We start from the raw sequence: 12,705 nt of genomic DNA, 5'->3' as shown, positions 1-12,705 counted from the left end.
AATGCAGTAGTGTAATACACTTGCTGGTAGAGCAGCCAAGACGTTTCAATTAATAAAAATATATTAGAATACAGCACAGTATAAAATAATAAAAAAATGAAAGATTAAGTAAAAAAATTAAAATTTTTGATTTTTTATTAAATATAGCACAAAATCATATGATTTTATATTTACTAATATAATTATCACCAAAGTTGTTTGTTTCATTTTGTTCGTATAATTCTTCCGTTTTAAATAATAATGTATGCTTTTGATTGTATTTTCAAATCATACGTAATTTATATTTGTTTAAATATCAGTCGACTTAAATTTCTTTAAACAACGAAATCTTGAATAAGTTAAAATAAATTAAAAACAAGAACAAAACTCAAAGTTCTTCATGTTTATATGAAGGAGCTTTTAGCACATGTGGTGGCGGCGGCGATGGTACTTTCAAAGCGCGCTTCAGACAATATGTCAACATTTTACCTAATTCAGCATCAGTTAGCGTAAATAGCCGTATTACTCTCCTACGTAACTTTGGAGAAACTGGTAATAACGTGGCTATCGTATTATTAACAAGTCTTTCTCTTTGTTCCTGATCTAAATAATGGTTGAGGAAATAGTTGACTGATCCTAAATCGACTGCGTTGGCTTCATATACAGAAAACCTTTGTTTGGGTCGGCTAGGATCAACGTACGGTACGGGACCATTGAACGAATTTGGATAATAGTTTGGTGCATCTCGCATGTTGCTCTTTAATGGAGGAAGTCCATCACGATCATACACACTCCAATGGAGTGGAGCATTTACACTCATCCTGTTATGATTGACTCCCAAACGGAATACTTGAGCTTGTCGATATGATGCTCGTCTACTACGGTATAGTGTATCCATAGGTCCGGGGATACCTGGCACTAAATTAAATGGATTAAAGGCGCTTTCCTCAGAGAATCTATACATATTGTCCGGATTTTTATTAAATACTAGACGGCCTATTTTCACTGTATGGTATGTCCCTTTTTTCCAGAGTCTAGTTACTTCAAATGGATTATAATTGAGATTCTTAATATCTTCCGGAGTCATGACATCCATTTCTAATTCCCATGCTGGATAGTTTTTATTTTCGATTGCATTGTATAGATCACGAATATAGTAGTCGGGGTCTCGAGCTGAAATGTCTGCGGCTACATCAGACGGTAGGTTTTCTAAGCCTTGTAATGTTCTAAAATTAAATTTAACAAAATGTTTTTCACCATTTTTGTTATTAATTTCATACACATGAATAGGAAATACATCCATTTTTCTATATCCATTTGGTATTCCAAAATCAGACAACATCCACATAAACGCATGGAACATATCAGCGACTTTTGTGACAAAATCCCAACGTATAGAATAATCTAATATATTAGTTTTAGGATTTTTTCTCAGCACATGAGATAAAATTGGAAACTCAAGTGGATCTCTGATAAAGAAAACTGGCAAATGGTTGCTTAAAAAGTCTAAATTGCCTTCTCTAGTATAAAACTTGGTAGCTAACGCTTTTACTTCTCTAGCTAGATCGTTTCCTCCTACACTCTGCACCAGTGAAGAGAATCGACCCAAAACTCGTGTTTTTTTACCGATTCCATTAAAAACATCTGCTTTCGTATAATTAGAAACATCGTGGGTTACTTCAAAATAACCTATGGCTGCAGTACCTCTAGCGTGCACCATTCTTTGAGGAATTCTTTCAGCGTTGGTATGCGTTAGAAGGTCTACATGATATGGATTAGACCACGCATCCGAGTTTAGTGTAGTACTTTCTCGAATTTCTACGAATTTTCCAATACTCGTTGTTAGTATGCCAACGGGTTTCTACAAGTTAAAAAAAATATATTTTATTTATAAAAAAGCAGAAACAAAAACAAATAATTTATTCCAAAAAAATATTCATTACATATTATTCTTTTTACTTTTAAAAATTTTAAAGTGTTTTTTTTACACTCTTAGGAAAGAAAAACACTTTTAGAAAACGTTTAAAAATTTGAACGTAGCGGAAAATCCGTAGCGTCCGAATTATTATACGTTATCTAAAAAGTATTATTTTTTGTAGTTGTTGCAAAAATAAATTAATATAATGACATAAAAATAAAGATTAACATAAGGTTTATATTATTGAACTCCAAGTGCACGGCAAGTAACATTTTCTTTCGTAAACTAAAATATAACGTACCGGGTGCTCTTTAGCGAACTCAACAAGTTGTCGAGTCGCAGGATCTGTTCTGTTGCAATATTCAAGTAATTCATAATCAACACACACAATATTTTTCACTGTGAACACTAGAAGACAATACACGACAAGCATCATATTGAAAGAGGCGTTGCCTTGCGTAATATTTACCTTATATACAACGGCCATGTTCTAATAAAAATAATTAATTATATATAATTATTATTGCCGGTGAAATCTATCTAAAATTACGAACATTAGAAATCCCTTCCGTTTAAATCTTATTTTTTTACGCTTCTGGTGCTTTGCGTATATTATTATATGTATTAAGTAATTGTATTTAATTTCAACAACATTTTAGTTTAAGCGTTAATAATTAAGACCATCATTGCAAAACTACCCAATATTCGTGATTTATCGCTGATACCGTTTAAACCATCTCCGTTCGATCACTTAAAAACATCATAAATCTTTAAGGAATTCTTTCAGCTTGGGTATGTCTTAAAAAGTCTACATAATATGCATTAGACAACGCATTCGAGTTTATTGTAATGCTTTCTCGAACCTCAACAATCTTTCCTTCGCTTGTTGTTAGTATGCCAACAGGTCTGTTCAAGTAAAATAAGTGCTTTAATTATAAATAATAATATAGAAACGAACAAATCATTACAAAAAAAAGTTTTAATTACACACACATTACACAAACAAAATATGATTCTTTCTACTTGTTGCAAAAAATACTTAAATTTTAATAACTTAAAAATGAATATGTACACAAGTTTTTATTATTCAAATCTGAGTGCAAGGCAATGAAAATATTTTAATATCATAAAACACGGCATACCGGGTGCACTCTCTCGAACTCAAGCAGCTGTCAAGTCGCAGGATCTGGTCTCTGGCAATATTCAAGTAATTCGCAATTTACACAAAAAAACAAAACACGACGAGGATCATATTGAAAAGGCATTACCTCGTATAATGTATACGTTATATACAGCAACCGTTTTGTAATAAGCATAATTGGTCATAGAATTGCTGGTATAATCTGTTTATGTTACGAACAATAGAAATCCCTTTACTATTAACTTTACTTTTAAACTAAAAAATTTTAAATAGTTCGTAATTATTTGTATGTATTAGGTAATTGAGGCTAATTTTATGAACATTTTATTTAGGCATAAATAATAAAAAAAATTAATTGGCCATGGCCATGGGATACGATTCCTGTTCAAGAAAATGATCATGTTTAAATTATGCTGAGTAAACGCGACGATCAGCCACACAACACATAATTTTTCAAAAATTATATAGAAAGTGGAGATTGAAATATAAGATGTTTTGATCCTCACTTTCCCTAATTACCCTAAAGACACTAAGTTCCCTTTTACTTTCCCATTTGAATTCCACTATAGTACAAGCGCTAATATACCTGAAACTAAAAAAATATATAAATATGTTTGCTCTTTCTTTAGATTTCTTTGTTCATTCTGTAAAAAAAAACTCGTAAGACAACAAAAATATATCTAAAAGGTGCCAGGTACTAAAAGTATATAAAACCCCAGATAGAGGTGTTATTACACATTTAAAATGTACAAAAAAATTGCTTGACAAAATATGAGATCGTGAGTTCTCTATAGGTATCATAACTGTACCTAATTGTTTATAACTTTCAAACATTTCACAAAATAACCAAAATTAAATAAGTAAAGTAATAATAATATATTGGTTTTATAATATATTTTGTATGATTAATCATTTAAAATCGGTACAAAATCATAATAAAATAAAAATTGTCACCTTAATTTTATTGTCACATTTATATACATTACTAGCGCACGAGCGCAGCTTCACCCGCTTATTTGCACCCTTTAGAGTGTGAATCTTTAAAAACCTTCGTGGTTTTTGTGTTCAATGAAATATTTTTAAGAGCCCAAAATTTCAAATGTTATAAAAATCGGTGCCGGTTTTAAATTTTTTTCCACACAAACTTTCAACCCCTATTTCATCCCTTTAGGGTTAAAATTTTTCAAAATCCCATCTTAGTGGATGTCCAGATTACGAAAATAAACATCTGTCCAAATTTCACGTTTCTATTATCAGCCGTTACGGCAGTGCATGCGTCTTGCCTCAGTTAGTGGGAACATGTCCTTTTATATTTATATAGATTTGTTTAAGCACAAATAAATGGACCTACTCAATTACAATGTCGACCTGAATAAGTTGTAGTATAATTTAATGATAGAACAACCTATCCAAAATAAGGAAAATTCTTAGAGTTCTTCATGCATACACGTAGGGGCCTTTAATACTTGTGGGGGCGGGGGTGGTGGTACTTTCAAGGCACGCTTTAGACAATATGCCAGCATTTTACCTAATTCAGCATCAGTTAGTGTAAATAAACGTATCACTCTCCTACGTAACTTTGGAGAAACTGGTAATAACGTGGGTATCGTATTGTTGACAAGTCTTTCTCTCTGTTTCTGATCTAAATAATGGTTGAGGAAATAGTTTACTGATTCTAAATCCACTGCATTAGCTTCATACACAGAAAGCCTTTCTTTTGGTCGGCTAGGATCAACGTACGGTACGGGACCATTGAACGAATTTGGATAATAGTTTGGTGCATCTCGCATGTTGCTCTTTAATGGAGGTAGTCCATCACGATCATACACACTCCAATGGAGTGGAGCATTTACACTCATCCTGTTATGATTGACTCCCAAACGGAATACTTGAGTTTGCCGATATGATGATCGTCTACTACGGAATAACGTATCTATAGGTCCGGGGATACCTGGCACTAAATTACCTGGATTAAAAGCACTTTCCTCGGAAAATCTAAACATATTGTCCGGATTTTTATTAAATACTAGACGACCAATTTTGACTGTCTGGTACGTTCCTTTTTTCCAGAGTGTAGTTACTTCGAATGGATTGTAATCGAGATTTTTAATATCCTCAAGAGTCATAACATCCATTTCCAATTCCCATGCTGGATAGTTTTTATTTTCGATTGCATTGTATAGATCACGACTGAAATAATCGGGATCTCGAGCTGAAATATCTGCGCCCACATCAGACGGTAGGTTTTCTAAGCCTTGTAATGTTCTAAAATTAAATTTAACAAAATATTTATCACCCTGTTGGTTATTAATTTCATAGACATGTATGGGAAATATATCCATTTTTCTATATCCGTTAGGTAGGCCAAAGTCAGAAAATATCCACATAAACGTATGGAACGTATCAACAACCTTTGTAATAAAGTCCCATCGCATAGTGAAATCAAATATATTTGTTTTGGGGTTTTTCCTTACCGAGTGAGATATATGAGTAAATACAAGTGGATCTCGATGTAAAAAAATTGGAAAATGGATACATAAAAAGTCTAAATTTCCTTCTCTTGTATAAAATTTTGCAGCTAAACCTTTCGTTTCTCTTATAACATCATTCCCTCCTACATTTTGAGCTATTGTTGAGAATCTACCCAAAACTGGTGTCTTTTTACCGATACCGTTAAAAACATCGGCTTTCGTGTACTTGGAAACATCATGGGTCACTTCAAAATAACCTATGGCTGCAGTACCTTTGGCGTGCACAACTCTTTCAGGAATTCTTTCAGCGTTCGTATGTGTAAGAAGATCTACATGATATGGATTGGAAAACGCATCTGAATTTATTGTGGTACTTTCTCGAATCTCCACAATTTTTCCTGCACTTGTTGTTAATATGCCAACAGGTTTCTGCAAGTAAAATAATTTTACTTTAATTTATAAATGTATTATATATTTATAAATATATATAAAAAGTTTATAGTTTTAAAATTGTAATAACCACTTAGGATTTTTATAACATCAGTTTTTGACTAAAGTATAACGTACCGGGTGCTCTTTAGCGAACTCAACAAGTTGTCGAGTCGCAGGGTCTGTTCTGTTGCAATATTCAAGTAATTCATAATCAACACACATTATATTTTTCACTGTGAACACTAGAAGACAATACACGACAAGCATCATTATGAAAAAGGTTCTACCTCGAATTCCATATACGGTTTATATACGACAGCTTAATTTTTTAATCGTAGGTGTATGTAAGATGTGTATAATTTTTTAAGGTGTGTATAATTTTTTAATAGTAATTATTGGTGAAATCTGCTTAAAATTGCGGATATTAGAAATCCCTTTACTACTACTCACAGGAAAGATAAATTTAAATTATACTTTTAAGCGTTTCTGCCGCAATCAGTAGAGTGTTTAATAATATCAAGGTTAATTATTATTAATTATTCAAACTAAGCAATTTTTTTTTATAATTTCTGCATAATGAACGTTATACACTTATTAAAAAAAACCTCCTGTAATGGTGGACAACAGATGACGAGATGACGGATATCTGACATCGCACTCTGTCGCCCTTTCGCCATATCCATTTCGGAAACTGGATACCGATGCTGATGTTAAAAAAATTAAATTCAAAGCTGTGACGGTGGATAACGGATGACAAATGTGAGATGACGAATATCTGATATCACCATTAAGTCGCCATCATCCGTTGATGAATGATGGCGAATTCGTGTTTGGAGTGCCGTACCTCCGATAACAGATGCCAGATACCGGATGCCAGATGCCTTATGCTGTATGCCGAATTTCTGATAACCAATAGCGGATGCCGGATACTGGATGCCGGGTACCGGATGCTGGATACCGGATGCCGGATGCCGGACGCTGGATGCCGCGTGGCGGATGCCCGATACCGGATTCCTGATGCAAAGGCAGGAATTCCAATCCATAAATGCACGGACGGTAGACGTACCATACAATAAACAATACCATACAATAAACAATACCATACAATAACAATACCCGATGGCGGATACTGGATGACGGGTACCGGATGCTGGATGCCGGATGCCGGATTCCCGATGCCGGGTGCCTGACGCAAAAGCAGGAAATTCTATGCATAAATGCACGGACCTTTTAAGGGAAGGTACCCTAAAAATAAAAATAAGTCTTAATTTACAATAAATTGTAAATCTTTCTGAGTCTGTTAAAATAACCATAGATTTTGAAACGTGGCAATCTGTGAAACGTATTGCTATTCGTATTTTTTGGAACTGATGATGAAGACTATAGATGGCCTATTTAGGCCAATACAATACAATAACAATACCATACAATATAAAACAATACAATGTAATACAATACAATACAATACAATAAACAATACCAGATGTCAGATACTGGATGCCGGGTACCGGATGCTGGATGCCGGATGCCGGATGCTGGATACCGGATGCCGGATGCTGGATGCCGGTTTCCCGATGCCGGATGCCTGACGCAAATGCAGGAAATTCTATGCATAAATGCACGGACCTTTTAAGAGAAGGTACCCTCAAAATTAAAATAAGTCTTAATTCACAATAAATTGTAAATCTTTCTGAGTCTGTTAAAAGAACCGTACATTTTGAAACGGGGCAATCTGTGAAACGTATTGCTATTCGTATTTTTTGGAACTGATGATGAAGACTATAGATGGCCTATTTAGGCCAATACAATACAATAGCAATACAATAACAATACCATACAATATAAAACAATACGATGTAATACAATACAATACAATAAACAATACCAGATGTCAGATACTGGATGCCGGGTACCGGATGCTGGATACCGGATGCCGGATGCCGGATGCCGGATGCCGGATGCCGGATGCCGGATGCCGGATGCCGGATGCCGGATGCCGGATGCCGGATGCCGGATGCCAAATGCCTGACGCAAATGCAGGAAATCCAATGCATAAATGCACGGACATTTTGAGGCAGGGGATCTTAAAAATAAAAGTTTTAATACATTATAACATGTATTCTGAGTCTGTTAAAGGAATCATAGATTTTGAAACATGGCAATATGTGAAACGTGTTGATATTAGTATGGAGTATAACAGTTTTCTTTAGTTAATCGGTTCACCATATATACGCCTGAACCGATATGGATAATTCTTTTTTTGTTTGAAAGGTTTGTCCCATGGTGACCATGTCAAGATCTGATGATGGGATCCTGAAGAAATTAAGGAAACTCTTTTATTTTATTGGCACACTTACAAGAATTTGAATATTTTATGTAAAGACTCCTGTATAAGCTTTCGGAAACCATAATTTATTGATGACGTGGAACTGATGATGAAGACTAATAGATGGCCTAAGTAGTTGTACTATTTTTACTGTAATAGTTACAAGGAAAAACATTGTTAAATCTTTTCGTCAGATATGAGATTCCTCAATCACTACGTTTCTTTTTAATCAACTTCAAAAAAGAGGATGTTATCATTTTCAGCCGACTTTAAAAAAGGAAAGGTTCTCAATTCCCGCGAATATTTTTATGTATGTTCTTGTATACGAGTATGCCAAAATTAAGCTCGGAGCTACTATGTAAGTAATAGTACAGCCACTATGTACTCGGTCGAGAAGCATCCTTTTAAGGTCTACCCATCACATAAAATCGTAAAATACATTATTTTTTAACAAACCGTGTCAAGCTAATGCTCCAACAACATTACACAGACTTCAAAATTATAAAATCTTCCTTTATTTTTAAAAGCTTTTTTACAATTTAGTTTGTTGTTGGAAGTCGGCTAGTTTTTTGTTAAAAATAATTTATTATTTATGAACTGACCGGAATGACGAAATCGATGGGTCCTACGTATATGGACCAAACTAACAATTTAGCAATTTCAACTTTTTTATGCCAAACGCATTCTATCAATATAATTTATCAGGTCAGCTATTAAAAAATAGAATTTTTTGCACAGAAACAGAAACTTTTGTTCCAACATAAGGGCCTATGTAGCATTCATTTAAACGTACAAGGGTCAAATAGTCATTTGAGACTTTTACGCCGGGTATTTCAACAAATTTATTAATGTTTGGGGCCAATCAGCGAGTTTGACACTTATACGCTTGCACTATGTTCACTGCAAAAGCTTATTATTGTGTCTATTATTTGTGTCTATTATTTTCATCAAGATCCATGCGTCATTCGAAATAGTCCTAGAACAATGTTATCTTATTATATATTCTGGTTTATTAATGTAAATCGCTAAGTATAAACTTCGCTAAAATATATACATGTCTTTAAATATGTTCTTGTTTTTGTTGAACTGCTTATAGCCTAAAGCGTACACTACTAAAGGCATTATTTAACTAGCGCAAACATAAAATATCTTTTGTTTGAAACTGCGAGATTTCAGGGAGTATTACATCTTAAACTTACATTTACATTTAGATAAATAATAAATATTGATTGTATATATGTAGTTTTAAATTTAATATGAAATATGCTTAAATACTTTTAAATACATTTCTATAGCTTTAATTCCAATTTTTTTTTATTTGTTTGAAAACGCAAATTGCATATATTTATCCGTATATAATAAAAGTGGTTCTTTAGTAATTATATTTTATTTAACTATTTACTTGATAAGATATATAAAATATTTTAAGTGTATAAAAAACATTAAATTAATTTAATTAAATATTTAATTTCTTATAAAATAAATTATTTTCATTTTAAAAACATAAACAACTGTCCAATACGACGGCTGTAAATCGTGATGTTTACATATTGTTATCGCATATCGTGGTGTTTACATCAGAATTATTTGAAGCTATTTTAAATTAAGCTTAAGCAAAAATATTTTAATTTAGTAAATATAAATAAAGGTTACATATTAAAAACATAATCATATTCTGAAAAATAATTTATTATGAATAAATATTTAACTTTAAAAACTGTGAAAACAATGTCAAATTAATAGTACGAGTGTGTATATTTCTTCACATTTCCTAATTTATATCTTGGGACCTTGTATACACATGGTGGTGGAGGTGGAGGCATCTTCAAAGCGTCCTCAAGAGCTTCAGCAACATTCCTACCTAACTCCGGATCTGTCAAAGTGAAAAGACGTATCACCCTTCTTTGTATTTCAGGAGGAGCTGGTACCAGCGTAGGTATCGTGTTATTAACAAGTCTCATTTGTTGGTCGCGATCTAAGTAATGATTATAGAAATACGACGCAGGCGCTAAATCTACAGCGTTCGTGTCATATATTGTAAAACGCTGGTTCGGTCGGCTTGGGTTAACAAACGGTATTGGCCCGTTAAAAGAATTAGGATAATAGTTCGGTGCATCTCTCATATTACTCTTAACTGGTGGACGTCCATCACGGTTATAAACTTTCCAATATAAAGGACTATTTACTTCAATTTTATTAGAATTAACATTCAAACGATACACTTGAGAGTCACGGTATGAATTACGTCTGGATTTAAAGAGAGCATCCATAGGCCCAGGAATACCAGGAACTAAATTACCTGGATTAAAGGCTAACTGTTCATTCACTCTAAATACATTATCGACATTCCTATCTAACACTAGTCGGCCTATAGTCACTGTATGATAGGTACCCTTTTTCCACAACCTGGTGAGTTCAAACGGATTATAATCCACCTTTTTTATATCATCCAATGTCATAACATCCATTTCTAACCTCCATGAAGGATAAGTTTTATTCTCAATAGCGTCATACAAGTCCCTAGTATAGTAAGCGGCATCCCGTTTTGCAATATTTAGTGCTTCATAATCCGAAAGGTTTTCAATGCCTTGTTCGGATCTAAAGTTAAATTTGACAAAATATATGTCACCGTGCTTATTATTGATTTCATATGTGTGAACGGCGTAACCGTTCATTTTTCTGTATCCGTTTGGTATACCATAGTCAGAAAGTTGCCACAACGTTGCATGAATAAGTTCAGGCTTCTTAGTTGCAAAATCCCAACGTGCAGTATAATCGTATAGGTTAGTCTTAGGATTTCTCTTCAATGCATGTAAGAAATGTGGAAAGTCAAGAGGATCTCTATGGAAGTAAACAGGATAATTAGCTCCGACAATATCAAAATTTCCTTCTCTTGAGTAAAATTTAACAGAAAATCCTTTCAATTCTCTAACCAGTTCACCTCCTCCAAGATTTTGAAAAGATGTAGAAAACCGAACAGCTACAGGAGTCTTCTTTCCCACGCCGTTGAATAAGTCCGCGCTTACATACTTTGAAACATCATTGGTTACTTTAAAATAACCGAATGCTGACGTTCCTACGGCGTTCTTAACTCGTTCTGGTATTCTTTCAGCATGAACGTGAGAGAAAAGGTCAATATGGTATGGATTAGAGAATGCATCTGAATTCAATGCAATAGACTCCCGGATCTCAACAAATTTCCCTGAGCTTACAGTATGCACTCCAATAGGTTTCTGTAAAGACATCCGAATATTAATATTACAAAATAATTTTCACTAATACAAATGCAGGTAAAATAATATTTGATTGATATATATAGGCCGGGTAGGGTCATCTCTCTTCTAAATTACTCAACACAGATCTTAATATGTTAATTAAACATACCGGGTGCTCTAGCGCGAACTCATAAATTTGTCTGGTCGCGGGATCTGTTCTGTTGAGGTACTCGTATAATTCATAATCACTGCACAGGATACTCTTTACTGCGAGCACCAACAGACAATACAAAGCGCGCTGCATGCTGAAAGGGCGTTACCTCGTGTATCATCCGCCTTATATAGATAGCTACATCGACCGTGTTCCAATTATTTTGAATCATTAAATCGTAGTGAAATCTGTCTATATTTATAACAACAGGTGGTTAATGTTATTTAATTACTATATTTTCCGATACGATATAGTAATGGATCTCGACGAGAATTGATCTCGTCATAATTGATAATGATAATAAAAGTGAATAAATTATAATTATTTATTCTCATAAAAAATGTCTCTGCATGCTTTTCCAAAAATACTGAAAATTAGTGATTTCAAAATGTTTGACTGGATGAACCGATTTTGATAACTCTTTCTTTTATTTCAAAGCTGGTGCTTCTCATGTGGTCTATTTTTGACAATGGTATCCATGACAAAATCAAATAAATCTTAAATTTTCGTTAAGTTATATGCGCGCAAGACATAGATGAATAACTGAGAATCACACTAACCGACTACGATGTTCCTTTTTTTATTGAAAGGATACACTTCAAGGGTAGTTTGGTGAGAGTTTAGGTAGGTTCTGGTTATAGTTCGGTTGAAGTCGTTTATTTTTTGTTAAAAAATATTATTATGTAATGTTAATATTTTATTTTGTTTTTGAACATGCTTTTATACTCTTTCAAACGTGTATATTAAACACTATTATTAAAAAAGAAATTCTGATCCTATATGATCGATAATTGCTTAACCAACAATTAACTTCTTTATATATTTTCCTCAGCTTCATACTGTATCCCGCATATAGCAAGGTAGGCTTAAAAAATATTCAAGTAAGTAAGTACATTCATTAGTCAAGAGATTCCTGTCTTCATTTTTTTTAGACTTAGCTCTTAGCTGAGCGGGAGACAATGAAAATAAACATTACCCCAAGCACCAAACCCACATTCATCATGTTTTAGTC

General features: G+C 33.5%; 3 protein-coding genes across 4 annotated transcripts; all 3 read right to left on the bottom strand.

Moving 5' to 3' along the window:
- Positions 1-109: 109 nt before the first annotated feature.
- On the bottom strand, positions 110-3,790 carry LOC146529173 (catalase-like). Of its 2 annotated transcripts, none has more exons than XM_085201713.1 (2): positions 2,199-3,790; positions 110-1,840 (listed from the first exon to the last, which is right to left on the bottom strand). In XM_085201713.1, the coding sequence occupies exons 1-2, from the start codon at positions 2,382-2,384 to the stop codon at positions 368-370; spliced, it is 1,659 nt and encodes a 552-aa protein (XP_085057839.1). In that variant the 5' UTR covers positions 2,385-3,790; the 3' UTR covers positions 110-367. The 2 variants fall into 2 exon arrangements, with proteins under 2 accessions (XP_085057839.1, XP_085057840.1); XM_085201714.1 differs by having other exon boundaries at positions 3,040-3,790.
- Positions 3,791-3,917: 127 nt separating this feature from the next.
- LOC146529172 (catalase-like) lies at positions 3,918-6,232 on the bottom strand. Its single transcript, XM_085201715.1, has 2 exons — positions 6,077-6,232; positions 3,918-5,938 (listed from the first exon to the last, which is right to left on the bottom strand). Exons 1-2 carry the CDS (start codon positions 6,209-6,211, stop codon positions 4,466-4,468), a joined length of 1,608 nt encoding a protein of 535 aa, XP_085057841.1. The 5' UTR covers positions 6,212-6,232; the 3' UTR covers positions 3,918-4,465.
- A 3,706-nt stretch (positions 6,233-9,938) lies between these two features.
- LOC146529171 (uncharacterized) lies at positions 9,939-11,823 on the bottom strand. Its single transcript, XM_085202076.1, has 2 exons — positions 11,652-11,823; positions 9,939-11,500 (listed from the first exon to the last, which is right to left on the bottom strand). Exons 1-2 carry the CDS (start codon positions 11,784-11,786, stop codon positions 10,004-10,006), a joined length of 1,632 nt encoding a protein of 543 aa, XP_085058202.1. The 5' UTR covers positions 11,787-11,823; the 3' UTR covers positions 9,939-10,003.
- Between the last annotated feature and the right edge of the window lie 882 nt (positions 11,824-12,705).

The sequence above is a fragment of the Heliconius melpomene genome, chromosome 18 (assembly GCF_056956725.1).
Source record: "Heliconius melpomene rosina isolate 202511_hmr_F chromosome 18, ASM5695672v1, whole genome shotgun sequence".
NCBI lineage: Eukaryota > Metazoa > Arthropoda > Insecta > Lepidoptera > Nymphalidae > Heliconius > Heliconius melpomene.
This window is presented reverse-complemented; position numbering and strand designations above follow the sequence as displayed.

Bases quoted from the DNA above. Each gene is read 5' to 3' on its own strand.
- LOC146529172 (XM_085201715.1), bottom strand. From the start codon at position 6,211: ATGATGCTTGTCGTGTATTGTCTTCTAGTGTTCACAGTGAAAAATATA. The intron at 5,939-6,076 runs GTACGTTATACT...TTTTACTTGCAG, and splicing joins AGTTCGCTAAAGAGCACCCG to AAACCTGTTGGCATATTAAC.
- LOC146529171 (XM_085202076.1), bottom strand. From the start codon at position 11,786: ATGCAGCGCGCTTTGTATTGTCTGTTGGTGCTCGCAGTAAAGAGTATC. The intron at 11,501-11,651 runs GTATGTTTAATT...ATGTCTTTACAG, and splicing joins AGTTCGCGCTAGAGCACCCG to AAACCTATTGGAGTGCATAC.
- LOC146529173 (XM_085201713.1), bottom strand. From the start codon at position 2,384: ATGGCCGTTGTATATAAGGTAAATATTACGCAAGGCAACGCCTCTTTC. The intron at 1,841-2,198 runs GTACGTTATATT...TTTAACTTGTAG, and splicing joins AGTTCGCTAAAGAGCACCCG to AAACCCGTTGGCATACTAAC.